General features: G+C 45.0%; 2 protein-coding genes across 5 annotated transcripts in view; both read left to right on the top strand.

The window, feature by feature from the left end:
• VPS41 (VPS41 subunit of HOPS complex) overlaps positions 1–14,835 on the top strand; it is an 88,638-nt gene extending 73,803 nt beyond the window's left edge. For all 3 annotated transcript variants that reach the window (XR_013624679.1, XM_068127328.2, XM_068127330.2), the window contains exons 27-29: positions 119–163; positions 3,509–3,588; positions 14,243–14,835. Coding sequence is in view for 2 of the 3 variants with exons in the window: in XM_068127328.2 (XP_067983429.2) it covers positions 119–163; positions 3,509–3,588; positions 14,243–14,311 (194 nt within the window). In the remaining variant the exon portion in view is untranslated. The remainder of the gene's footprint in view (positions 1–118; positions 164–3,508; positions 3,589–14,242) is intronic.
• A 7,356-nt stretch (positions 14,836–22,191) lies between these two features.
• The window catches only part of LOC137434386 (myc box-dependent-interacting protein 1), a 123,957-nt gene continuing 118,847 nt past the window's right edge, over positions 22,192–27,301 (top strand). For both annotated transcript variants that reach the window (XM_068127333.2, XM_068127332.2), the window contains exon 1: positions 22,192–22,305. In XM_068127333.2, coding sequence (XP_067983434.1) covers positions 22,225–22,305 — 81 coding nt within the window. In that variant the 5' untranslated portion in view covers positions 22,192–22,224. The remainder of the gene's footprint in view (positions 22,306–27,301) is intronic.

The following is a 27,301-nucleotide window of genomic DNA, read 5'->3' as shown; positions in this document are numbered from 1 at the left end:
GCTTGTTGTAATCTCCATGTTAACAACACATGTTATTTAGGGAGAGTAGAGAGTGGGGGGTTTATCACAGGATTTTGTGTGAAAATGCAATTATCCTGTATCCATCATGTTGTTACAGACGATCAACTTTGTGAAACTTGTGAATTACCAATCCTTCCTGAAGGTAATATGGTTATTATGCACGTTAATATCACACTGGTTGCCATGCATGTTAATATTACAATGTTCACAATGCATGTTAATATTACAATGGTTGCCATTCATGTTAATATTACAATGTTCACAATGCATGTTAATATTACAATGGTTGCCATTCATGTTAATATTACAATGTTCACAATGCATGTTAATATTACAATGGTTACCATTCATGTTAATATTACAATGTTCACAATGCACGTTAATATCACACTGGTTGCCATGCATGTTAATATTACAATGTTCACAATGCATGTTAATATTACAATGGTTGCCATTCATGTTAATATTACAATGTTCACAATGCATGTTAATATTACAATGGTTGCCATTCATGTTAATATTACAACGGTTAGCATGCACGTTAATATTACAATGGTTACCATTCATGTTAATATTACAATGGTTACCATGCATGTTAATATCACAATGGTTACCATGCATGTTAATATCACGGTTACCATGCACATTAATATTACAATGCAATGGTTACCATGCATGTTAATATCACAATGGTTACCATGCATGTTAATATTACAATGGTTAGCATGCACATTAATATTACAATGGTTACCATTCATGTTAATATTACAATGGTTGCCATGCATGTTAATATTACAACGGTTAGCATGCACGTTAATATTACAATGGTTACCATTCATGTTAATATTACAATGGTTACCATGCATGTTAATATCACAATGGTTACCATGCATGTTAATATCACAATGGTTACCATGCACATTAATATTACAATGCAATGGTTACCATGCATGTTAATATCACAATGGTTACCATGCACATTAATATTACAATGCAATGGTTACCATTCATGTTAATATTACAACGGTTAGCATGCACGTTAATATTACAATGGTTACCATTCATGTTAATATTACAATGGTTACCATTCATGTTAATATTACAACGGTTAGCATGCACGTTAATATTACAATGGTTACCATGCATGTTAATATCACAATGGTTACCATGCACATTAATATTACAATGCAATGGTTACCATTCATGTTAATATTACAATGCAATGGTTACCATGCATGTTAATATCACAATGGTTACCATGCACATTAATATTACAATGCAATGGTTACCATTCATGTTAATATTACAACGGTTAGCATGCACGTTAATATTACAATGGTTACCATTCATGTTAATATTACAATGGTTACCATTCATGTTAATATTACAACGGTTAGCATGCACGTTAATATTACAATGGTTACCATGCATGTTAATATCACAATGGTTACCATGCACATTAATATTACAATGCAATGGTTACCATGCATGTTAATATCACAATGGTTACCATGCACATTAATATTACAATGCAATGGTTACCATATATGTTAATATCACAATGGTTACCATGCACATTAATATTACAATGCAATGGTTACCATTCATGTTAATATTACAACGGTTAGCATGCACGTTAATATTACAATGGTTACCATTCATGTTAATATTACAATGGTTACCATTCATGTTAATATTACAACGGTTAGCATGCACGTTAATATTACAATGGTTACCATTCATGTTAATATTACAACGGTTAGCATGCACGTTAATATTACAATGGTTACCATTCATGTTAATATTACAATGGTTACCATTCATGTTAATATTACAACGGTTAGCATGCACGTTAATATTACAATGGTTACCATGCATGTTAATATCACTGGTTACCATGCACATTAATATTACAATGCAATGGTTACCATGCATGTTAATATCACAATGGTTACCATGCACATTAATATTACAACGGTTAGCATGCACGTTAATATTACAATGGTTACCATTCATGTTAATATTACAATGGTTACCATTCATGTTAATATTACAACGGTTAGCATGCACGTTAATATTACAATGGTTACCATTCATGTTAATATTACAACGGTTAGCATGCACGTTAATATTACAATGGTTACCATTCATGTTAATATCACAATGGTTACCATGCATGTTAATATCACAATGGTTGCCATGCACATTAATGATGATGAAAGTTTTCTGTTCTCTGCTTTCCTGTCTTTTCTTTATTATTTCTCTTGACACGATTCTAGTGGTTTCTCTTCAGCTTCACTTCACCTATTCAGTCCTCTTTCCTTTGTGTGTCTTCACTGTTGTCTTCACTTCACCTCTTCAGTTCCTCTTTCCTTTGTGTGTCCTCACTGTTGTCTTCACTTCACCTCTTCAGTTCCTCTTTCCTTTGTGTGTCCTCACTGTTGTCCTTACTTAACCTCTTCAGTTCCTCTTTCCTTTGTGTGTCTTCACTGTTGTCTTCACTTCACCTCTTCAGTTCCTCTTTCCTTTGTGTGTCCTCACTGTTGTCCTCACTTCACCTCTTCAGTTCCTCTTTCCTTTGTGTGTCCTCACTGTTGTCTTCACTTCACCTCTTCAGTTCCTCTTTCCTTTGTGTGTCCTCACTTCACCTCTTCAGTTCCTCTTTCCTTTGTGTGTCCTCACTGTTGTCCTCACTTCACCTCTTCAGTTCCTCTTTCCTTTGTGTGTCCTCACTTCACCTCTTCAGTTCCTCTTTCCTTTGTGTGTCCTCACTGTTGTCCTCACTTCACCTCTTCAGTTCCTCTTTCCTTTGTGTGTCCTCACTGTTGTCTTCACTTCACCTCTTCAGTTCCTCTTTCCTTTGTGTGTCCTCACTTCACCTCTTCAGTTCCTCTTTCCTTTGTGTGTCCTCACTGTTGTCCTCACTTCACCTCTTCAGTTCCTCTTTCCTTTGTGTGTCCTCACGGTTGTCCTCACTTCACCTCTTCAGTTCCTCTTTCCTTTGCGTGTCCTCACTGTTGTCCTCACTTCACCTCTTCAGTTCCTCTTTCCTTTGTGTGTCCTCACTGTTGTCCTCACTTCACCTCTTCAGTTCCTCTTTCCTTTGTGTGTCCTCACGGTTGTCCTCACTTCACCTCTTCAGTTCCTCTTTTATTTGTGTGTCCTCACTGTTGTCTTCACTTCTGTTTTCAAACCTTTCATTGGCTGCTGTAGATCATCAGTGCTGGGCTTTGTTTGTTGTTGCAACGAAAGGCTAGAGATTTATAATTCAAGGTTTCCATTTGTATTTTTAATGCCCTTGATGGGTCACGTGGTTTTGCAGTATCTCTGCATCTTCTTTTCAAATTGTAGTTTGGGAACAAGTTTGTATCGATTATATCAAAAGCCTGTTTATCAAAAGATGTCTTCCATGAGGCTGTAAGTGTTGTGTTGTTGTTTCGTTTGCACAAAGTATAAACATCAATCATGGCCGTGTGCTCTCCATCAGATGTGAACAGAGGTGTTGACGTTATCGTATTCTTCTGTAACCATGTGTTCCACAAAGAATGCCTGAGAATGTCGGATACGGTGAGTGAGCACTGAGCATGCCACGTTTTTCGGAAGTTTGCAAACGTATAATCTTGGCAAAGTTCAGAGAGAGTGAGAAAGGGGGGAGTTATTAGTGGCCATCTTACTATAATTCACAAAATGTCCGTCCGTTTGTCTGTCTGTCCGTCCATCCGTTCCCAGGTACCGTAAAAACGGCTGAACCGATCGCAACGAAATTTTGGTTGGGTAATCCTGGGCCCCCCTGGAGTAAAATAGGCTATATTGTTTTTCCAATTTCAGCTTTGGTCTCCAGCATTTTCAGGTTTGGACTCTCGCCTAACGCTATTGTCCCGTGTACCGCAAAAACGGCTGCACCGATCGCAACGATACGCCTCCATGCCCGTGGGATTCCCACGGGTGACCCCACTAGTTTTAATAATCTGTACAACAGGTAAGTGAAGGGTGGAATAATGGTAAAGGAGGGTTAGGGGAAGGTTGGTAAAGAGGTGAGAGCATATTAGAGGCTTTGCTTGAGGGAGAAGACGAAGAGGAAGTTGGGTGTGGGAGCAATGTAAATGGCTGTTAAACTGGGAGCCCCGTCTGTCGGCATTAACTAGATGATGTTAAACATCCCATGGTGTCCTTTGCAAAGAGTAGGCGAGCTATTACCGGCACAAAGGCCAAATTCAAGTTCCTGTCCTATCCTCCAGGGGGCACTGCATCAGCGGCACAGCCACGCCCGACTCAGCCAATGATGCTACTCACAGCCATGTGCTGCACACGAAAGAAGAAGAAGAATAAGGGGGCAATGTATGACAAATTGTGGAGCAGGATGGTACGGAGTTAAACTTCTGCCTTTTGGGACATGTAATTTGTCGCATTTCTAGACATATTCCACATATGGACAGACATATTGCTACAGCAACATATATAACCTGATGCTTTTTCCGACAGTGAACCAAGGCTCATGGTGGAACTTCGTTGCACACAGGACAAGGACATTAAGAGACTTCAGAGTACTTTAGTTACGTGAATTACAAGGACTTTCGAAGAGAACTGACAAATCAGCAGGCCTGATCCAGTTTTTATCAGAATGAAATGCGGAAATTTGTTTTGTGCTTTTTTTTTTTTGATGATGTCAGACAGGGGAGAGACTTTAGCTAGTCCCAGTGTAGGCCTGTGTCAGTCCTGATGAAAATGAAATGGCACCTGTGAAATTTTAGTCAAAACACTGATGTCCCCTCTTTATTCAAATATCTGCAATGTTGTCAAAGTGTTATCTCCATTTACACATGCTCCTTCAAACATGGAGCAACAAGTAACCGCGCATCCCAACTCTCTCCTCCTCATCCGTGGTGATTTCAATTTGCACCACGCAAGTTGGTTGAGAGATATAGTCCTGGAACAATCGCTAAGTCCTTCTGCAAGTTCATGGATCCGATGCGATCTGTGAACTTCCCATCCCATATGTGTGCAAGTGGTACTCACCGCTGGACCTCATGATGAGCAACTTTCCCCCGAACCACTCTTGTTGATCTTCTGCCCCACTCAGCTCCTCCAACCGTATTCTTGTGAACCTTCTAAATCGTTCTGAAGATGTAACGCTGTCTCATCACAGAGTGTGGCAGTTAACTCAGGCCTAATTAGCAGGGACTGCAATTTATTCTCTTTCTCCCTCCGTCTCTCCCGAAGACGGGTCTTCAATATCTTCTACATCTGATATTGATTCTGCTTGGGAATTGATGGATTAAATCAACTAGTGAGGAAAAGGGACATGGGGGGCTTTTAAACTCTTGCTTTGCATTTCCAAGCACGATCCATATTTCCTACAAACTCTGATTTTGTCTGAATGTTGATATTCCCCAATGCTGAGCGTGAGCGGCAAATTTGATTGGTTGAGAATGGCGTGATATTTTGTCCGAGTAATGCTAAACTGGAGGTTTTTGGAAGTGGCGAGATGGCAATTTGTGTTCTGCAGTGTTCACGTATATAATTCAATTGGAATAAAATGAAGGTTTTGAAATCTGTAAAAAAAAATCTCCGAAAGGACCGTCTGGCAAGCCGCCAGGTTTTTACAGGACTCGCCTTCTGGTGAAGTCAACACCTGGTGAAGCTGCCTAAGTCCAGGATCACTGCTCACCTCCACTCATTGTTTCCTCTTTTCTCCCACCTGTGGAATCAACTTCCACATCTTCAATCCCATTCTGCCCTCTGTCTTGAAGACAGCTGTTCACCATCTCAGATCATCCCCAATCCTAAACCATGATCTTTTCTACCCTCGTTAACCCCAGCCAAATCCCTCCTCCTTCCAATTCTCCAGTTTTCACTCCTTGGTTTCCTTCTGTATCCATCTTGTCCACCCCAAGCGTCCTCTGTATCCATCTTGTCCGCCGTATGCATGCGTGTTTTGCGTCCTGTTTTTGTCTGTCATGTCCTGATCCATTCACTAACCCGAACACTTTCCCGAGCCTCGACTATATATGCAAATGTTTTTTTTGTTTGTTTTTTACCTTACTCCTCTTTGCGAGCGCATGATCAGGATGGGATTCCATACAATTTTGTCAAATTCACAAAGTACTGTTACCCTGCAGGTTCATGTTCCGATTTGTGTTGTGCAGTACAGTCGGACCTCAACATTCATGGTCCCAACATTCTCCGACCCCATGTATTCGCATTCTCCGACCTGCTTCTATATTCGAGCTTCGCGTATTTGCTGCTTTATTTATTTTTAACACATCAGGACTGATCTATATCCACCGCCGCTGATATTAATTCAACCTGGGAATTGTTCCACATAATCCTGCTCTCTTGCAGAGATTCATCCCATCTCATGTTCAAATATCTTACCCATCTTTCCACTCTTGGTACTCTGAATCCTGCGGTGAAACAGTTGCGTTAAAAGTACTTGCATTCTCCTCCTGGAAGGCAAATCCAAACTGAAGACAACCTCAGATCATTCCACAAAACTTGCAACAAGTGTGTCTACTCTCTGGAGAGCCAGAAACATCTGTCCAATCTCAAAAATGATCTTTCAAACTTGTCTCCCTCCTTTAAAACCTGGGGGTACCTTATCAAGTTAGCACCTTGTCAAGAATTGCACCCTCTGCCCTCTTAGTGGAACTGCCTAAATCCAGAACCGCTGTTCACCTCCACTCATTTATTCCTCTTTTTCCCACCTGTGGAAACACCTTCCATACTCTCTTTAATCTCATTCTTCCCTCCAGATCTTCAAGACAGCTCTTCACCACCATCTCAAGTCATCCTCCATGCAAAATCATGATATTTTCTACACCTGTTAAACTATCTCCCACCCCTCCCAAAAATTTTGCTTATGTATCCATCTTGTGGACCCTTTGCGTTCTCCTTTACCCCTCATCGTTACCTGCATCCCTTGTTTGTCCGTCTCGGTCTATTTTCTCTATCTGCCCTGGTATTGGCATTTTCACCGTCTCCTGCTGTTCCCTTTGTTATGTTGTGTCCTGATTTGTTTTGTGGTCATAGCTCTTCCATAGACCATGTAGTTAAAAAAAACCAAAAAAAAACCCCCTCCTCGCCCATTCAAACAATGCCCCCACATTCACGGATTCAACATCCGTGGCATTTTCCAAGATTATATCTCCCATGAATGCTGGAGTCCGACTGTGTTCAAAATACAAAATTAAATTGAAATTAAGTAGTTCGTCGATCATAGACAGACAGTGAGAACCAATTGCTTAACCCGCTTTTCACTTCACGCACGCAGGATAAGAAAACATTGATTAAAGGATGCTAACTATCGTGGGAGGCAAGATCCCACTCTCTCTCCCTCTTTATCCGTTGGTGTGACAGTCACAATGATATCATTGTTGTGCCTCCCTGACAAAGGTGCCAGAGACATTATGTTTTCGGGTTGTCCGTGCGTGAAGATTTTGTTACTGCTATAGTGCTATAACTTGTGAACCGCTGAAGGGATTTCTACCAAACTTGGTACAAAGGTGTATGACGACGCAAAGATTAACCAATTCGATTATTGGGGTTCATGTTCCGATAGACCATGTTCTACTTGTATTTCTCTCACTCACTCACTCTCTCTCACACTCTCTCACTCACTCTCTCTCTCACTCATGCTCTCTCTCTCTCTCTCTGACACACACACACTCTCTCTCTCACACTCTCTCTCACACACTCTCTCTCTCTCTCTCTCTCTCTCTCTCACACACACACACACACACACACACACACACACACACACACACACACACACTCTCTCTCACTCTCTCTCTCACTCACGCTCTCTCTCTCTCTCTCTGACACACACGCTCTCTCTCTCTCTCCCTCTCACACTCATACACACACACACTCTCTCTCTCTCTCTCTCTCTCTCTCTCTCACACTCACTCTCTCTCTCACACTCATACACTCTCTCTCACACTCTCACTCTCACACTCACTCTCTCTCTCATACTCACTCTCTCCCTCTCACTCTCATACACACTCTCTCTCTCTCTCCCTCTCACTCTCTCTCTCTCTCACACTCTCTCTCCCTCTCACACTCATACACACTCTTTCTCTCTCTCATACTCACTCTCTCCCTCTCACACCCATACACACTCTCTCTCTCTCTCTCTCTCACACTCACTCTCTCTTTCTCAAGGGACCTTTAATTGAGATGTAATGTACCAGTGAGTTGACATCTATCGTGGGCAGAGGCATATCCATCGATGCATTTGTTTAAAATTTTATGTTGTTGCATTTTTCTGCTTTCGTGCTTTCTCCAATCGCCGGACACGATTGTTTCCGCGCTATTTGCTCAGACGTGTAATACAATGATCGGAGGTAAGCATGGTGTTCAATCAGCCAGTGGGCGGTCGCCGCAGGCTTAAAATAGCAAAGGAATTGCAGCCGAGAGCGTTTTTGATTTTCTTAGGGTGGACCTCAGATGAGCTCATTGTACGAGTAGTTCACGGGTTATAATTATACAAGTAGTATTATAGCATTGTACACAGGAACCACCGTCGCTCCTCAGCAAATGGCCTGAATCGAGATGGTTTTAGTGGTCAGCAACCTATAGAAATCAAAGGATACTATAATCGCCATGCTACGTCACGATTCTACAAGTTCTATCATGTCAAGTGTCAAATTCATGCGAGTTGATGCTTTTTATTTTGTGACGTGAATTGCCACAAAGCTTTATTTATTTATTTATTTATGCAGAGGTCTAGGCTCATGGAGGAGCTAATCGACGCAACAGCAACTTTACAGACTGACAGAGTAAAATGTGAACAGGCAGACAACAATGTGCAGACACAACATAAATGAGTATTTGAGCGGCAGGAATGGTGGAGGCCTTGTACACCATGGCGAGCTCTGCGTGGCTCACAATAGGCTTGCCTCTGCAGAGAATACCAAGGCCTTGGGCGACCATCGAGGCCAGTTTGGACATACGGACCATCCAAGACAGGTTGTGACTGACAGTGAGGCCTTGGAGGTGCAGCGATTGCACCTCTCGCGGGGATTTACCGGAGAAGGTTCAACTGGCGATCCTTATGGAGAGACAGTGAGATCTTGGGACTTGTTCCAGGTAGCAGACGAATGACATTGACATAAATGTCAATTGTTTTTAATGAAAAGATTTTTTGATGAAATCATACTAAAATACGCAATTTGGTGTCTGTCTGACTGTCTGACCATTTGACCGCGATGCATTCCGTCGTTACTTATCCAATCTCAACCAAACTTGACAGGATGACTAAGGGTTACACAATGAAGGTTGTAGCGCATTCCTTTGCCCCCCTCCCCAGGGGGTTTTTCTGCCATGTTAACGTGTATAGAGAGCTAATCGTGCCGTTTTTGTGGGAGCAACGGTCTCTACAGGAAGTAAAGATATTATAAGCCACAAACATGTTTGGTTAACTTTTTAAATAGTCGATAATGCTGTTTAACAAGTAACTGAAATAAATTTGGAGGAATCCGGACATTAGTCCATGCTTATCACGTCAACGATCGCACCTGATGGTTGATCTACTGCAGTCTACATACCCCACAAGTGATAATAACATGACCCTTCCTGCCGTTTCCATGGAGTTCTTCCAAGGAGTGTTCGTGGCATTTTTCCAAAGCTCCTTCTCATTACAAAAGTAAAAACAACACTTATGAAAACGAGCATTCTGAGTATTGCGCTGCAATACATGTCCCCTACCGGCAGTCTGTCATCCGGAAAACTGTTGGGGAAATTACCAAGGGTTATTTATCCACAGGTTCTGAATCGTTCCCTATCGCTAATTACCTCAGGACGGGCTCACCTGTGATTCGCACTCGGGACTTCGATTTATACACCTTGCAGACAGGTCAGCAGAAGCACGAGAAAATAAGCTGTTGATAAAGAACCTTTCGAGTCGCTAAATATCAGTAATTTATTATATTTTCCGGTTCACGATCAACGATCCCATCTCGTCTTCAGTTGTCATACCCTTCCTCCCGTCCATGGTACACGGAATCTTGTGGTGAGGCTGTTGCCCAGAAACAACTTGCCTTCGTCTCCTGGAAAGCAAATCCAACGGAAGGAAATCTCATTTCCTTTCACAAAGCCCGAAACAAGTGTGTGTCCACCCTCAGGAGAGCCAGGAAACAATATCTCTCCGTTCTCAAGACCGAACTCTCTTATCTGTCTCCCTCTTCCAAATCCTGGTGGCGTCTGGTCAAATCCGTTTCTGGTGTTTGTTCCCCCTCCATCCCCTCCCTTACCTCAAACGGCTACACAGCTGACTCCACACGTGAAAAAGCTGAATGCCTCAACTCTGTGTTTGCCTCTAAATCTTGTGTCCCAAACCCATCCCTCTCTGTACCCACCATACCCAGTCGTACCCTGCTGCTCCTGGACTCCGTGTCCTTTCCTCCTGACAAGGTGGAAAAGTTTCTGTCAACCCTCGACTCTGATTCTGCAACTGGACCCGACGGCATCAGCCCACGGGTCCTAAAATCCTGCTCTGCTGCTCTATCTCACCCTCTCTCTGTTCTCTTCACCCTCTCTTTTGCTCAAGGTCAACTGCCATCTGCTTGGAAATCAGCCAACATCACCGCTTTGCACAAAAAAGGTGCAAAAACAGATCCTAGCAACTACAGACCAATCAGCCTTCTCCCAATTATCAGCAAAGTCATGGAATCCATCATTGCTTCGGATATGAAATCTTTCCTCTTCTCCAATGGCTTGATCTCTGATCATCAATTTGGTTTCAGACCAGGTCACTCTACTCTGGACATGCTGCTTCTGCTGTCTCAACAATGGATGGAGGTCCTCAATGCCAAACAGGAAATTAGAGCTGTCTCCCTCGACATATCACGTGCCTTCGACACGGTCTGGCACCCCGCTCTGCTCACCAAACTCTCCTCCTTTGGTATCCATGGAAATCTCCATGCATGGCTGGCGGACTTCCTCTGTAGTCGTCGTCAACGTGTGGCCCTGAATGGGTTTCTCTCATCTCCTCTTCCTGTTCAGGCTGGAGTTCCCCAAGGCAGTGTTCTGGGCCCCGTGCTTTTTCTGGTCTTCATCAATGATCTCTCTGACTCTCTCGAAAATCCTCTCTATCTCTTTGCTGATGACTCCACTCTCTGCCGCTCCATTCCTCTTCCCTCAGATCGGCAGTCTGCTGCCTCCTCACTCTCTGAAGACCTGGACAAAATCACAGACTGGTCAAACAAGTGGAACATGTCTTTCAATCCTGACAAATCTCACACTCTTACTATGTCTCTCCGAAAAGATCGACTGGACAACCCTCCCATCTACTTTCTCAACAATCCTCTCCAAGAAGTTCTGTCGCTCAAGATTTTGGGTCTCACTATCTGCCATGATCTTTCTTGGGAAAACCACATTTCCAAGCTGGCCTCCAAAGCCAGTCGCCGACTGGGCATCCTCCGTCGTGCGAAGTCCTTCCTCGGCACACCTGAGCTACTCACCACATACAAGGCTTTCATCCGCAGCTCAATGGAATACTGTTCTCCCCTATGGGCCGGTGCTCCTGCCTCACACCTAGCTCGGCTTCACGCTGTTGAAACCAAAGCTTTCAGAATTATTGAAATCTCCCGCGATGAAGCTATCTCTGAGGGCCTTTCACTCACTCACCGCAGGCAGGTAGGTGGTCTTTCTGTCTTCTACCGACTCCTCTCCGGCCTTGCACCCCCAGCTCTCTCTGTGCTCTGTCCCCCAAATATTCCTACAGGTCGCACAAGATCTGCCAGCAACCCTCTGATGGTTAAACTGCCGAAATCTCGGCTCTCTGCTCACCTTCACTCTTTCATTCCTCTTTTCTCCCGCCTCTGGAACAAACTCCCTCACTCCCTTCAATCCCACTCCTCCCTCCAGGTCTTTAAAACAGCTGTTCACCACCATCTCTTATCTTCCCCCATCCAAAACCTTGATCTTTTCTACCCCCGCTAATTCACCCCAGATCCACCTTGTTTGAAATTCCAACTTCTTTCCTGGAAGTCCTGGCAGTGTCCATATGTTTTATACCTCTCCCACCGCCCCCTTCCCATGCCCCCCCCCCCCAAAGCCCTCGCCCTCTCTCAGATCTCTCGATGTCTCCATGTCTCTCGGTCCCTGCTCTCAAATGTTGTGTTTGTGTCCTTCCCCCTCTCTCCCCATCTTGTCTACCGCTCCCGATGTTATATGTTTTATGTGTCGGTTTGTTTTTCTGTGTGATTAATGTTCGCTCTTTCACGAGCCTCGATCTTGTATACAAAAAAAAAAAAAAAAAAAAAAAAAAAAAAAAAAAAAAAAAAAAAAAAAAACGATCGATGTGTATATATATATATATGTTGCTCGGCTTGGCTCCGCCCCTCCCGAAAGCGCGCGCTGTGTCGCGCTGTTGACGTTCGCGAGACGAGGCTGAGGGCGCGCGGTGCGGCTTGAGGAGAACTCTAGAATAAACAAAGTGCCATAACTTTGTCAAAAATGATCGAAACGTCATGAAGTTCGAACGTGATCTGTAACTTATCATGAGGAAACCATGTACCAAGTTTGAAATCATTAGCGTTAAGAGTTTAGAAAAAAAAGTCCGGAAAACTTCTTTGCGTGACGGACTGACGGACTGACGGACTGACGGACTGACGGACTGACGGACTGACGGACTGACGGACTGACGCCGTGCAAACCTATAGTCCCCTCCGGTGTACACCGGTAGGGGACTAATAACATAATATTAATGATATGACAAAACAATATTCCCCACTCTTCAAGCGATTTTGTGTGTTGCGATACATGTTATAATGTCATGCACTGTCTGATCCTTTCAATGACCTGATCTAACATGTTATGATGTCATGCCCGTTCTGATCCATTTAATTACCTGATGTAACATGTTATAATGTCATGCCCGTTCTGATCCATTCAATTACCTGATGTAACATCTTATAATGTCATGCATGTTCTGATCCTTTCAATGACCTGATATAACATGTTATAATGTCATGCATGTTCTGATCCTTTCAATGACCTGATATAACATGTTATAATGTCATGCATGTTCTGATCCTTTCAATGACCTGATATAACATGTTATAATGTCATGCATGTTCTGATCCTTTCAATGACCTGATATAACATGCTATAATGTCATGCATGTTCTGATCCTTTCAATGACCTGATATAACATCTTATAATGTCATGCATGTTCTGATCCTTTCAATGACCTGATATAACATCTTATAATGTCATGCATGTTCTGATCCTTTCAATGACCTGATCTAACATGTTATAATATCATGCATGTTCCGATCCTTTCAATTACCTGATCTAACATGTTATATCATGCATGGTTTGATCCTTTTAATGACCTGATCTAACATGTTATAATATCATGCATGTTCTGATCCTTTCAATGACCTGATCTAACATGTTATATCATGCATGGTCTGATCCTTTTAATGACCTGATTTAACATGTTATAATATCATGCATGTTCTGATCCTTTCAATGACCTGATCTAACATGTTATATCATGCATGGTCTGATCCTTTTAATGACCTGATTTAACATGTTATAATATCATACATGTTCTGATCCTTTCAATGACCTGATCTAACATGTTATATCATGCATGGTCTGATCCTTTTAATGACCTGATCTAACATGTTATAATATCATGTGTGTTCTGATCCTTTCAATGACCTGATCTAACCTGTTATAATATCATGCATGTTATGTTCTGATCCTTTCAATGACCTGATCTAACATGTTATAATATCATGCATGTTCTTATCCTTTCAATGACCTAATCTAACATAAGTAATCGTAATAATAATTGGTAATAATAAAGGATAATAACATGACTCCCCCTGCCGCTCCTGTAGTACTAGTGATGTTAAAATGGGAGAATGCACCTCCACCCCAGAATGCTCCAGATACCCTTACTCCCAACTCCTTGCAAACCCTGTCCCATACTTCCCCCATTCATTGTTCTCTGCTTTACCCTAATTTGTGTCCCCTATCATCCACCCTTCACTTTTTCCACAATTTTCATTTCCCGAATTTAACCCCAGGATGCATACGGAATCAATAGCTGGTTTCTAAGATAGCAGATGTACGACACAATCCCATAGCATTTTGACTGCTATCAATTCGAGCAAGATGAAATGTGCAGTTAAAGAAGTGAAGGATAGGTGTCGTTACCAAGACCGATGGTAGGACTTAGCTGTTCCGCGTGGTGTTGTCCTCGCAGAGCTGCAGCGTCTGCAGCGGCCGACGCCGTGGGCCCGGCACTCGAGCTGTGGGAGTCAAGACGTCCTGACCTTATTTCTCTCCAAAATATGTGGGTCAATTATGGTGGACCTTCGAGCGGTGTCCTTTGTGGTGCACTCCATGTGTCGGGTGATGACAATAAACCGAGCCTGTGTTGAACCGGCCTGCGATGGGATTTGATCAAACGTCTGTTGCTTTTTGTTCTGATAAATGTGAGGATCTTGTGTATTTAAGACTTGTCCCCTCCCAGGGAGACCATCACAGTGGTGCCCTATTTTTGTTATTTTGACCTCCTGTATATTCAGATTGCCATCTACGGTCGGCTCGCAGGCTTGCTCTCTGATTGGCCCAATCATTTGATATGTGCGAGTGAGGGCATTGGCATTACTGTTGTATATAAACTGAAAGGCTGTCGGATGAATGAGTTGATGCTCACATGTCAAAGTTGATCCTTTGTTGTTTCATCAATATTATTGGCAAAAGGTGTTTTGTGCCATAGCATGGAGCGGTGGAAGTGTACCGGTACTCTTGCTCTGTAAATCTCTAATGATGATGATAAAAATCACAAATCGGTTGGTTGTTGATTCCAGATGTTTTCTAATCAGTGATCATGGGACAATAATTGAAATGGTGAGACGGATCCGCATTTGATGGACGGTGCAATTGTAATGTCCTCCAGTGTTCGGTATCTGATGTTCTTCATCTCCAACGCTGCAAAGATCCACCAAAACCTGTGAAACTAGAACGGCACTCGCTAGAGCGCATACCTGCATAAGGTTGAACACCTTGCGTTTAGTATCCCACTGATAGGCCGGATCTGGAGCTCCAAAATTTAATCTGTTTGTTCTTGTCACCTGTCCAACTCCTCCACCAAGTTTCGTCCGAATCTGTCCGCAACTTTTTGAAATTTCATGCTATGTATCGATTTTGGTCCCATCTCTCAATGGCGAAGAACGAAGAATCGCTTTTAAATATGAAGAGCTCTCGTATCCAGATCCGGATTCGGATCTTCACCAAAATCGAATTGATTTGTCCTTGTCGCACACTCAACCTCAACCTGTCCACCAAGTTTCGTCCGAATCTGTCCGCAACTTTTTGAAATTTCATGCTATGTATCGATTTTGGTCCCATCTCTCAATGGCGAAGAACGAAGAATCGCTTTTAAATATGAAGAGTTCTCGTATCCAGATCCGGATTCGGATCTTCACCAAAATCGAATTGATTTGTCCTTGTCGCACACCCAACCTGTCCACCAAGTTTTGTCTGAATCCGTCTACAGCTTTTTGAGATATCCTTTGCACAGACAAACAATAAAAAGAGACAAACAATAAAGACTTCATGCAGAACACGATCATTGCAAAAATCACTAAAACAAATTTGACCTTTAAAATAATTAGTGGTTGAATTCAGCGATCAAATATGCAGATCCTCTTCAAATTCCAAGTCGATCAGATGAAAATTGACGATTTTAGAAGTTCGACCAATGTTGACCTTTTGACCTCAAGATAGTTGGTGGTTACATTAAATGATGGAATTTGCAAATGATCTTCACATTTGAAGTCAATCAGATGAAAATTGAGGATTTTAGAAATTCCACCCACCTAAGGCCTATGACATTTGGACAATGTTGAGCTTTTGACCTCAAAATCAATAGACCTTTTGCTTATGATCAGGTTTTGGGAAGATCGGTTTTAAATTGTGACCTGTAGGTGATTGACAAACAGCCAAACAAGAAAGGCGTCTTGCAGAGCACGATACTTGCGAAATCCCTAACACAAATGTAACTTTTAAAATAATTAGTGGTTGAATTCAATGACCAAATATGCAAATCCTGTTCAAATTTCAAGTCGGTTGCTATTTTCTAATTGGATGGAAATTGATGATTTTAGAAATTTGCCCTATGTTGACCTTTTTACCTTTAGACCTCAAAAATAATTGCTGTTGACATCACGAGATGGTCAAACACTTGGAATATGTCTTTCAATCCTGACAAATCTCACTCTCACTATCTCTCTAAAAGGACCATATGACAAACCTTCCCATCTACCTTCTTAACTATCCTCTCCGCATTCTCCAACTTCATGTTGAGGGGTTGACACTTCCTAAGTGTGAGATCCTCGCCAAGATCCTTCTTAACTATCCTCTCCGCTTTCTCCAACTTCATGTTGAGGGGTTGACACTTCCTAAGTGTGAGATCCTCGCCAAGATCCTTCTTAACTATCCTGTCCACTTTCTCCAACTTCATGTTGAGGGGTTGACACTTCCTAAGTGTGAGATCCTCGCCAAGATCCTTCTTAACTATCCTCTCCGCTTTCTCCAACTTCATGTTGAGGGGTTGACACTTCCTAAGTGTGAGATCCTCGCCAAGATCCTTCTTAACTATCCTCTCCGCTTTCTCCAACTTCATGTTGAGGGGTTGACACTTCCTAAGTGTGAGATCCTCGCCATGAGCCTTCTTAACTATCCTCTCCGCTTTCTCCAACTTCATGTTGAGGGGTTGACACTTCCTAAGTGTGAGATCCTCGCCAAGATCCTTCTTAACTATCCTGTCCACTTTCTCCAACTTCATGTTGAGGGATTGACACTTCCTAAGTGTGAGATCCTTGCCAAGATCCTGAAGGATTACAACATCGACGCATACCCCAGGAAACTCACAGCAAGGATGACAAAAAGTCTGCAAAGAAAAAGATTGCAGGCTACAACCTTATGGCCTGTTAACGCAGCAAAACATGACCTTGCCACCTACATCAGAGACGGTCTTCGAAACCGTAGACCTAGTCATCGCACTGAATGGTGACAGAAGGAAAGTGATGTGGCCGGAAAACAGCTAACCGACTGGGCGTGGACAACCGATCTCAACCTACTGTTTGACCCAAAGCAGCCAAAGACCTTCCACTCGGGACGGTGGCAGACCGGAACAAATCCCGACCTCTGCTTTCTGACAAAAGATGGCACAGGGCTACCAATGATGGCATTGAGAAGAGTTCTCGCTCCCTTCCCAAAAAGCCAACATCTCCCCACTGTCTTCCACATTAGTATCGAGATTCCGCTGGTGAACACCAAGCCAAAACCACATTGGGGCTTCCAGAAAGTGGATTGGACCGCTTTCACCAATGCAGCTGAATCCAAGATCGAGAATATACCAGCTGTCCCAGCTAAATATGCAGAATTTGTGCATCTTCTCGCTGCATGCTGCCATCATTACCATAACCGCGTGGTTTTCCGCAAGGCCTACGCACTTTGCTGGACAGCAGGGACCGAAAGGCTCCGAAAGGAGCACAACAAAACTGGGAACCCGGACGTCACTCAGGCACTAGTTGAGGAACCTGACACTGAACAGCTGAAGTGCTGGAAGGAGTTGGTGGAGTCAACAGACTTCACCCACAGCAGCCGCAAGGCATGGGCATTGCTGAGGAGACTGGGTGCCACAGAAAACACTACTGCTGCCATCCCAAGAGCCTCCTCTGATTCCATCGCATCTCACCTCCTCCAGACCTCAAAGACACCGACCTCCAAATCACTAAGGCAGAAGGTAAAAAGGGACTATCTGTGAAACCTCAAACAAAGCCCATTGAGCAGCCACCTGTCACCCCAATATACAAAGAAAGACCATTGACACCGCACTGTCAGCAACCAAAAACGGCAAAGCAGCAGGGCCTGATGGAATTTTCACCCAATTCCTTAAAAACCTCAGAGAAAAGGGTCGTGCCTGGTTGGAGGCCCTTTTACTGCCGTCCAGGAAATATGGTAAATTCCTGCAGCCTGGAAAAAGGCCGTTATTGACATCCTAAAAATTGGTAAGCCAGCAGATTTGTCCTGCAATTACCACCCTATAGTCCTGCTATCAGTGATGGGAAAGCTGATGGAGAGGGCCTTGCTATCCAGTTTATCCACCACCCTGGAGACCTTCCTACCTGATGAGCAGGGAGAGGTGGGGCTCGAGGCCCGGCCGCAGTACCTGTGATCAGGTTCTTGCCCTCTCCACCATCATCGAGGCTTGCTTCCAGAGAAAACAAAAGATGGCAACTGCCTTGGTAGATCTGTCATCGGCCTATAACAGTCTGGCTCCTTCTCAAAGTCTCGAAAGTCTTGCATTGTCAGAATACAATCGGTCTACTGTCAGCATTCCTTGGTGAGTGAAAGATCCGTGTCAGCCTCAATGGCAAAACCAGCCATGTCCAAGCACTAAGCGATGGCCTCCTTCAAGGATCTGTTCTAGCCCCTGCCAATCTTTAACCTCTATGTCAGCAACCTGCCAATGACGACCTCCATCAAACTCGCCTATGCTGACGACATTGCACTCGTAGCGCAGGGCCCTGACCTAAAATCTGTTGGGGACCAACTCACCTGAGATCTGGGAATACTGGAGGACTACTTACAAATGGAAGCTCCATCCAAACCCCAACAAAACAGCCATTTGGACCCACCACCATGATAATCACGCAGCAAATGCAGACGTAGATGTGACATTCTGGGGCATAAAAGTGGAAAATGTTCGTTATCCTAAATGGAGTATGAGGAAAAGTATTCAAATGAATGGAGGATGAGGCCGATGCACTCTGTAACTGGGGAGGAGTCCAGACGATGGAGAACATCACGTTGCAATGTCCCTTGTGCAGCTATGGGGGAAGTTTAGCTCCAGGAGGAATCTCCACCAACTCACCCCTTGGAAGCCACATGGTTACAGAACCTGCACAATAAACGTTGGTGTACTCCATATTGGCCATACACAAAAAGAAGAAGAAGAAGCATATTACTATTAGCCATACGCAAGAAGAAGAATAAGTCCTTCAATCTCCTGGGTCTTACTATCAGCCATGATCTTTTATGGGTAAATCTAATTTTACAAGTTGACCTCCAAAGCCAGGTGCCCACTGGGAATCCTGGACATCCTGCTCCATTTATGATGGAAAATAAAATTATCCTTCGTTGGTGCGCAGCACAAGGCTACGGGGTAGCATCATTAGCTGAAGGCGTGGCTGTGCCGCTGATGCAGTGCCCCCTGCTGGTTATGGCAGGAATTTGTTCAGAGTGCCGGAGATAGCTCGCCTACTCTTCGTGAAGGACACCGTGGGATCTTCAACGTCCACCACCTAATCTGTTCAGGGTGTCATTTCAGGGCATATAATTTTTGCCTGAGTACCGCAATAACATTGTTTCCATGGAGAGCGCCATCTTCTTAAGCGGTGCCGAGCGCTCCGTTCCGACCGCTTGCTAGCTTGAGCGCTTCGAATGTAAGCAAGCCGCTTGGCAAGCGATAGCAAGCTGCTTGCTAACGGAACAGCGCAGGACGGGTTTTACAGTTTAATCGTATTCTGTCGAGAGTGGACCACAGAACGTCCATCGTCGCTGAGGCCACTGTCGTGACCTTTGAACTGCATAAAGTGTTTTATACAATTTGTTATTTTCTGAAAATCTAATTTTTTAAATCCATTGTAGTTTTTTAAAATCCGAAATTATGGCCTTATGAATGTTGAGAAGATCTTTATTTTAGTTCGTGGTTCCGATCGTGCAGACTCCGCCATGACCTTTGGTCGGCAGGTCTCACGGTGAAACGAGTGGGCGGAGCCAAGGCGTGCTCCTTCCTGGATGGGGTGAATCGAGCCAATGGCGATCATCCGCAGTTTGCATCGTCATTTGGAGGGCGTGGCCAAGCCAGCGTTGGGCGACAGATCCAGTTTTAATATTAGTCTAGTAGGAAGACTAGGTCCACCTGCACCCCCCGGAGATATACTTCTAATCAGTGTTTCTAGATTGGAAAAAATGTGTAGAAAATGACTAGCTATGGCCCCAAGCTGAAAAAATGTCCCACATACCATTTTTATGCAAATTACTGCTGCAAATTTTATGCAAAATTATGCAAATTTTATGCAAATTTTTGATGAGGAGTAGAGTTGAGGGGTCTTTGAGGGCTTCATCGAGGTGCTCTCGGTTGCAAGACTGGGTCATTCTGAGAAGCACAGCAGGGTCAGAGATCATGATGTTCTCCTCCTCAGTGAATCTCTCCATCAACAGCCTCTCCATTGCCTCACACACTGTTTTGAGGCAAAAGAGGGACTTTGCGTAGGCCTTTCCACTGAGAACACCTTTGAGAGATCCACTTGTTACTAGTTGTGCCTCAAAGAGAATCTCTGCATATCCAGAACCACGCATCTTGTGTCCAGTGAGCATCCCGATGTAGTTCATGGATGTGTGGAAGGGTCCAATCGTTACTACATGACTAGCAAATTCATTTGGCCAGCGCCAGATGATGGGAAGGGCTTTCATGCAGACACCCAGATCAAATGTATTCAGGACCCATCTCTGACCCACCTCAGCAGTTGCTGCCTCGGAACGCTTCAGTAGCTCACGAACAACTGCGTTGTCTGTGATCGGTTGGTGGATAGGCGTGCAGTAGTCGACTGTTGATTTGCTGGGTGGGGGAGAACCAGTTGCAGAGGTGAAACCCCCTAGCCCAGGCACAGGCTGCAGGCCACAGCTTCCGATGTATCTGATGAAGAGCCAGATGTAGTACTCTTGCATCGTAGTGGCATAGACTGTGTCATTCTCTGCTGGCGGTGTGAATGATGAGCGTTCCGAGGCAGCAACTGCTGAGGTGGGTCAGAGATGGGTCCTGAATACATTTGATCTGGGTGTCTGCATGAAAGCCCTTCCCATCATCTGGCGCTGGCCAAATGAATTTGCTAGTCATGTAGTAACGATTGGACCCTTCCACACATCCATGAACTACATCGGGATGCTCACTGGACACAAGATGCGTGGTTCTGGATATGCAGAGATTCTCTTTGAGGCACAACTAGTAACAAGTGGATCTCTCAAAGGTGTTCTCAGTGGAAAGGCCTACGCAAAGTCCCTCTTTTGCCTCAAAACAGTGTGTGAGGCAATGGAGAGGCTGTTGATGGAGAGATTCACTGAGGAGGAGAACATCATGATCTCTGACCCTGCTGTGCTTCTCAGAATGACCCAGTCTTGCAACCGAGAGCACCTCGATGAAGCCCTCAAAGACCCCTCAACTCTACTCCTCATCAAAAATTTGCATAAAATTTGCATAATTTTGCATAAAATTTGCAGCAGTAATTTGCATAAAAATGGTATGTGGGACATTTTTTCAGCTTGGGGCCATAGCTAGTCATTTTCTACACATTTTTTCCAATCTAGAAACACTGATTAGAAGTATATCTCCGGGGGGTGCAGGGGGACCTAGTCTTCCTACTAGACTATATGGATTTCCATTCATTCTCTCCGAGCCACCTTTAAACAAAAACTTCTTACCGCATTCTCATGAGATCTCAAGCAGATCCCATGAGAAATGAACACACGGGGCCATTTGTTCCCATGGAGACGATTCATTTCACGTGTAATCGATTCGTTAATTTACATCACTCGGTGTGACGTGATCACCAATTCAATTGGTTGATTTATTGAACAAAATTCTAAAATAATACCTGCGATAAAAACCTACTCCTTTCCTCCTGGCATGCAGTGACGTTTTGAAGAATGACGTATACACTTTACACTGAAGGAACACCATCATTTATTGGTGTGTTGATTAACAACAAAGCATGGCTCGTTATTGATCAATATCGATAAATTATGATAAATAAATATTATATATAATTATCACATCAAAACCATTTATCAACACCGATTATAAACAGTCGTATTATACGTAATAATACGTCATATAAATGAAAAATAACATTCGAATTAAATGTGCTTTGTTTTCGCGCCCATTATAATTCATTATTGTAATTATTACAATGTCTGAGAGGTCGTTGCCCCAGTTCGAGACACTGTACAGTGTACACACTCCAGCTGAGAATGGATGTACGAGCCGTCGAACGTACGTACGCCGTTTGCCTCAGCCGCGGATCCCGTACGTCCTCGCGCGCGCCCCCGTGCGCTTGCGTCCTCCGTGCGCGTGCGCGTGCCACTGCCCGGTGCGCCGCCGCTGTGTGTGCCATGGCCGACCCGGCTGGGAAGGGCAGCGCCGGGGTTTTCGCGAAGAACGCGAAGAAACGCATCACCCGCGCCCAAGAGAAGGTGGGATTCGCTACGGGGGTGGAGATTCCCGTCGTGAGCGGGGTCAATGGCGCGCGCGGTTTCACCCTCCGAACCCCGCTCCGTTTTACCTTCCGATCCTCGTTCAGTTTCACCTTCCGACCCCCGCTCCTTTACACCCTCCGAATCTCGCTCCTTTACACCCTCCGAACCTCGCTCCTTTACACCCTCCAAACCTCGCTCCTTTTCACCCTCCGACCCTCGCTCAGTTTCACCCTCCGAACCTCGCTCCTTTACACCCTCCGAACCTCGCTCCTTTACACCCTCCGAACCTCGCTCCTTTTCACCCTCCGACCCTCGCTCAGTTTCACCTTCCGATCCCCGCTCAGTTTTAATCACCGAACCACACTCTTTTTCACCTTCCGAACCTCGCTCCTTTTCACCCTCCGAACCTCGCGCCGTTTCATCCTCCGAACCTCGCTCCGTTTCACCCTTCCAACCTCGCTCCGTTTCACCCTCTGAACCTCGCTCCGTTTCACCCTCCAAACCTCACTCCTTTTCACCCTCCGAACCTCGCTCCGTTTCACCCTCCGAACCTCGCTCCGTTGCACCCTCCGAACCTCGCTCAGTTTCACCTTCCGATCCCCGCTCCCTTTTACCTTCCGATCCCCGCTCCCTTTTACCTTCCGAACCTCGCTCCTTTTCACTCTCTGAACCTCGCTCCTTTTCAGCCTCTGAACCTCACTCCTTTTCACCCTCTGAACCTCACTCCTTTTCACCCTCTGAACCTCGCTCCTTTTCACCCTCCGAAACTCGCTCCTTTTCATCCTCTGAACCTCTCTCCGATTCACCCTCTGAACCTCGCTCCGATTCACCCTCTGAACCTTGCTTCATTTCACCCTCTGAACCTCGCTCCTTTTCACCCTCCGAACCTCACTCCGACCCTCACTCCGATTCACCCTCCGAACCTCACTCCGATTCACCCTCCGAACCTCACTCCGATTCACCCTCCGAATCTCACTCCGATTCACACTCTGAACCTCGCTCCTTTTCATCCTCTGAACCTCACTCCTTTTCACCCTCCGAACCTCGCTCCTTTTCAACCTCCGAACCTTGCTCCGATTCACCCTCCGAATCTCACTCCGATTCACACTCTGAACCTCGCTCCTTTACACCCTCCGAACCTCGCTCCTTTTCACCCTCCGAACCTCGCTCCTTTTCAACCTCCGAACCTTGCTCCGTTTCACCCTCCGAACCTCGCTCCTTTTCACCCTCCGAACCTCGCTCCGTTTCACACTCCTAACCTCGCTCCGATTCACCCTCTGAACCTCGCTTCGTTTCACCCTCACAACCTCGCTCCGTTTCACCTCCGACCCCCGCTCCGTTTTACCTTCCGAACCTCGCTCCTTTTCACCCTCTTAACCTCACTCCTTTTCACCCTCCGAACCTCACTCCGATTCACCCTCCGAACCTCACTCCGATTCACCCTCCGAACCTCACTCCATTTCACCCTCCGAACCTCGCTCCATTTCACCCTCCGAACCTCACTCCGATTCACCCTCCGAACCTCACTCCATTTCACCCTCCGAACCTCACTCCGTTTCACCCTCCGAACCTCACTCCGTTTCACCCTCCGAACCTCGCTCCGTTTCACCCTCCGAACCTCGCCCCGTTTCACCCTCCGAACCTCGCTCCGTTTCACCCTCCGAACCTCGCCCCGTTTCACCCTCCGAACCTCACTCTGATTCACCCTCCGAACCACGCTTCATTTCACCCTCCGAACCTCGCTCCGTTTCACCCTCCGAACCTCACTCCGAACCTCGCTCCGTTTCACCCTCCGAACCTCGCTCCGTTTCACCCTCCGAACCTCGCTCCGTTTCACCCTCCGAACCTCGCTCCGTTTCACCCTCCGAACCTCGCTCCGTTTCACCCTCCGAACCTCGCTCCGTTTCACCCTCCGAACCTCGCTCCGTTTCACCCTCCGAACCTCACTCCGTTTCACCCTCCGAACCTTGCTCCTTTTCGGTTCCACCCTTAACTCGGTTCCAAGATTTGTGTCCCTATCCTGAATTGCCATTCTTACCTCTGCCAGCGAACGTGAATGAAGGTCATGTTTTCACCCCGTCTGTCTGTCTGTCTGTCTGTCTGTCTGTCTCTCTTTGTCTCTTTGTGAACAGGATATCTCAAAAGGTTTTGGCCAGATTTGGACGAAATTTGGTGGACAAGTTGGGTGTCGGACAAGGAAAATTTGCTTAGATTTTTGTGAAGATCCGAATCCGTATCCGGATATGAGAATTTTTTATGAGAAGGCCCTTTCCTGTTTCAGCAAGTTTCAATTGAATCTTCACCATTGAGTGATAGCACTAAAACAATATTCAGTAGATATATAAAAATACACTACCTGGCCAAAAGTATGCGGACACCCCTTCTAATTAGTGGATTCGGCTGTTTCAGCCACACCCATTGCTGACTGGTGTATATAATCAAGCGCACACCCATGCAATCTCCATAGACAAACATTGTCAGTAGAATAGGCCGCACTGAAGAGTTTAGTGACTTTCAACGTGGCACCGTCATTGGATGCCACCTTTCCAACTGCCCCGGTCAACTGTAAGTGCTGTTATTGTTAAGTGGAAATGTCTCGGAGCAACAACAGCAAAGCCGCGAAGTGGTAGACCACACAAGCTCACAGAACGGGACCGCCGAGTGCTGAAGCGCGTAGCGCGTAAAGATCGTCTGTGTTCAGTTGCAACACTCACTACCGAGTTCCAAACTGCCTCTGGAAGCAACGTCGGTACAATAACTGTTCGTCGGGAGCTTCATGAAATGGGTTTCCATGGCCGAGCAGCCGCACACAAGCCTAAGATCACCATGCGCAATGCCAAGCGTCGGCTGGAGTGGTGTAAAGCTCACCGCCATTGGACTCTGGAGCAGTGGAAACGCGTTCTCTGGAATGATGAATAACGCTTCACCATCTGGCAGTCCGACGGACAAATCTGAGTTTGGCGGATGCCAGGAAAATGCTACCTGCCCAAATGCATAGTGCCAACTGTAAAGTTCGGTGGAGGAGGAATAATGTTCTGGGGCTGTTTTTCATGGTTTGGGCTAGGCCGCTTAGTTCCAGTGAAGGGAAGTCTTAACGCTACTGCATACAATGACATTGTAGACGATTGTGTGCTTCAAACTTTGTGGCAACAGTTTAGAGAAGGCCATTTCCTGTTTCAGCATGACAATGCCCCTGTGCACAAAGTGAGGTCCATACAGAAATGGTTTGTCGAGATCAGTCTGGAAGATCTTGACTGGCCTGCACAGAGCCCTGACCTCAACCCCGTCAAACACCTTTGGGATGAATTGGAACGTCGACTGTGATCCAGGCCTAATCGCTCAACATCAGTGCCCAACCTCACTAATGCTCTTGTGGATGAATGGAAGCAAATCCCCACATCCATGTTCCAACATCCCGTGAAAGCTTTCCCAGAAGAGTGGAGGCTGTCATAGCAGCAAAGGGGGGACCAACTCCATATGAATGCCCATGATTTTGCAATGAGATGTGTGATGTTCGGGTGTCCACATACTTTTGGTCATGTAGTGTATTTATATATATATATAGCATGATATCTCAAACAGTTTTGGACGAGTTATGACAAAACTTGATGGATGAGTTTGTTCGGTGATGAGAACAAGAGATTAGATTTTGGTTCATGTCGGATCCAGATCTGACCCATCAAACAACAACAGGCATTTTAAAGCCATTTTCCCTGCTAGAGCGGGGGTTAGCCTTGCGGTCCCCATGACAATCTTCTCCATTTTGCCCTATTTGCTGCATCTCTCCTTGTTAACCCCCTTGCCCGCATTTCTTCTTCCACCACCTTTAGCCAAGTCTTTCTCGGTCTTCCCCGTCCTCTACTTCCTTCTACATTCATTTCCATCGCTCTTCAAAACCAGTCACTTTCATCCTTCCTCAACACATGACCAAACCATCTCAACCTGTTTCTCTTCACAGCATCAATCACAGGCTCCATTCCCATCATCATCTATTCCCATCATCTTTTTTGTATCCGCTGACCCATCAGTGGATACAAAACGTAAACTGTTCAGCCTGGCGGAGGATTGCCCCCTACCGAGTATTGTTCTAGTAGTACCTGTACCTGTTATAACACAGCACGGCTTCCCTCCACTAGAGACAAATTAAATGGAGAGGAGGAGTTCATTTAGATCCTCAGTGTGCAATTGAGGCACGTCATGGAATGGGCAAGTCCTGATCGTCTCATAATCCTCTTTCGGATTGCTTTTCCTATTATCACCCAAGTGCGCACCTGGACAATAAAGCCTAAAATAAAATTTATTTTGACGGCTGACCGGGAGGAAACGTCCCCAGTGCAGGTGTAGGCTAACACAACTGTACCTGCTGTATCGGACTTGCATTTTTACACTCCAGACCAGAGCCTTTGTCCTATTCTCGGACTCAAGCAGCTCTTATCAAGTAGTGGCCTCTCGTTTTAAAGTGGAATGTAAAAATGTTTACTACCTTTTATAGTTTGTGGATAGAGAAATGTGGTGGCAAATTAATACCGTTTTGGAGGAAAGGTTGCCCTTTGATGTCATGCATGTTTTAACCTTGACTCCCATTGGTTCTTGTCTTTGTCTATAAATGATAAATGCGGTTCACTTCCATTTCCTGCGTACAGTGTTACACTTCCAGAGGTACATACCACCTCACGAGAGGCACTAACCACACTGTCAGGAACGCATATACCACATAACCACAACCGGAGACTCGCACCGCACCATCAAGAGGAAGGTGCAAGGACACAGACAAAGGAAGTCTCCTTGAGCTCTGTAGGACAAGAGAAGGTACGAAGGACACCTTTTCACTACTGGGGTCAGTCTGGCCAGGCCCGTTTTGTAAGGCTTTTCTCAACCTTTCGGATTTTGGTGAAACTTGTTTTCCTCCACAATAATTCTTTTCAACGTGTGTTAAATTCAGTTGTTTTACCTTCTTGTAAAATGCTCTTGATTGACCTTTGACAATGCAGGG

Source organism: Myxine glutinosa, chromosome 10 (assembly GCF_964187855.1).
Source record: "Myxine glutinosa chromosome 10, kmMyxGlut1.1, whole genome shotgun sequence".
Classification (NCBI taxonomy): domain Eukaryota; kingdom Metazoa; phylum Chordata; class Myxini; order Myxiniformes; family Myxinidae; genus Myxine; species Myxine glutinosa.
This window is presented reverse-complemented; position numbering and strand designations above follow the sequence as displayed.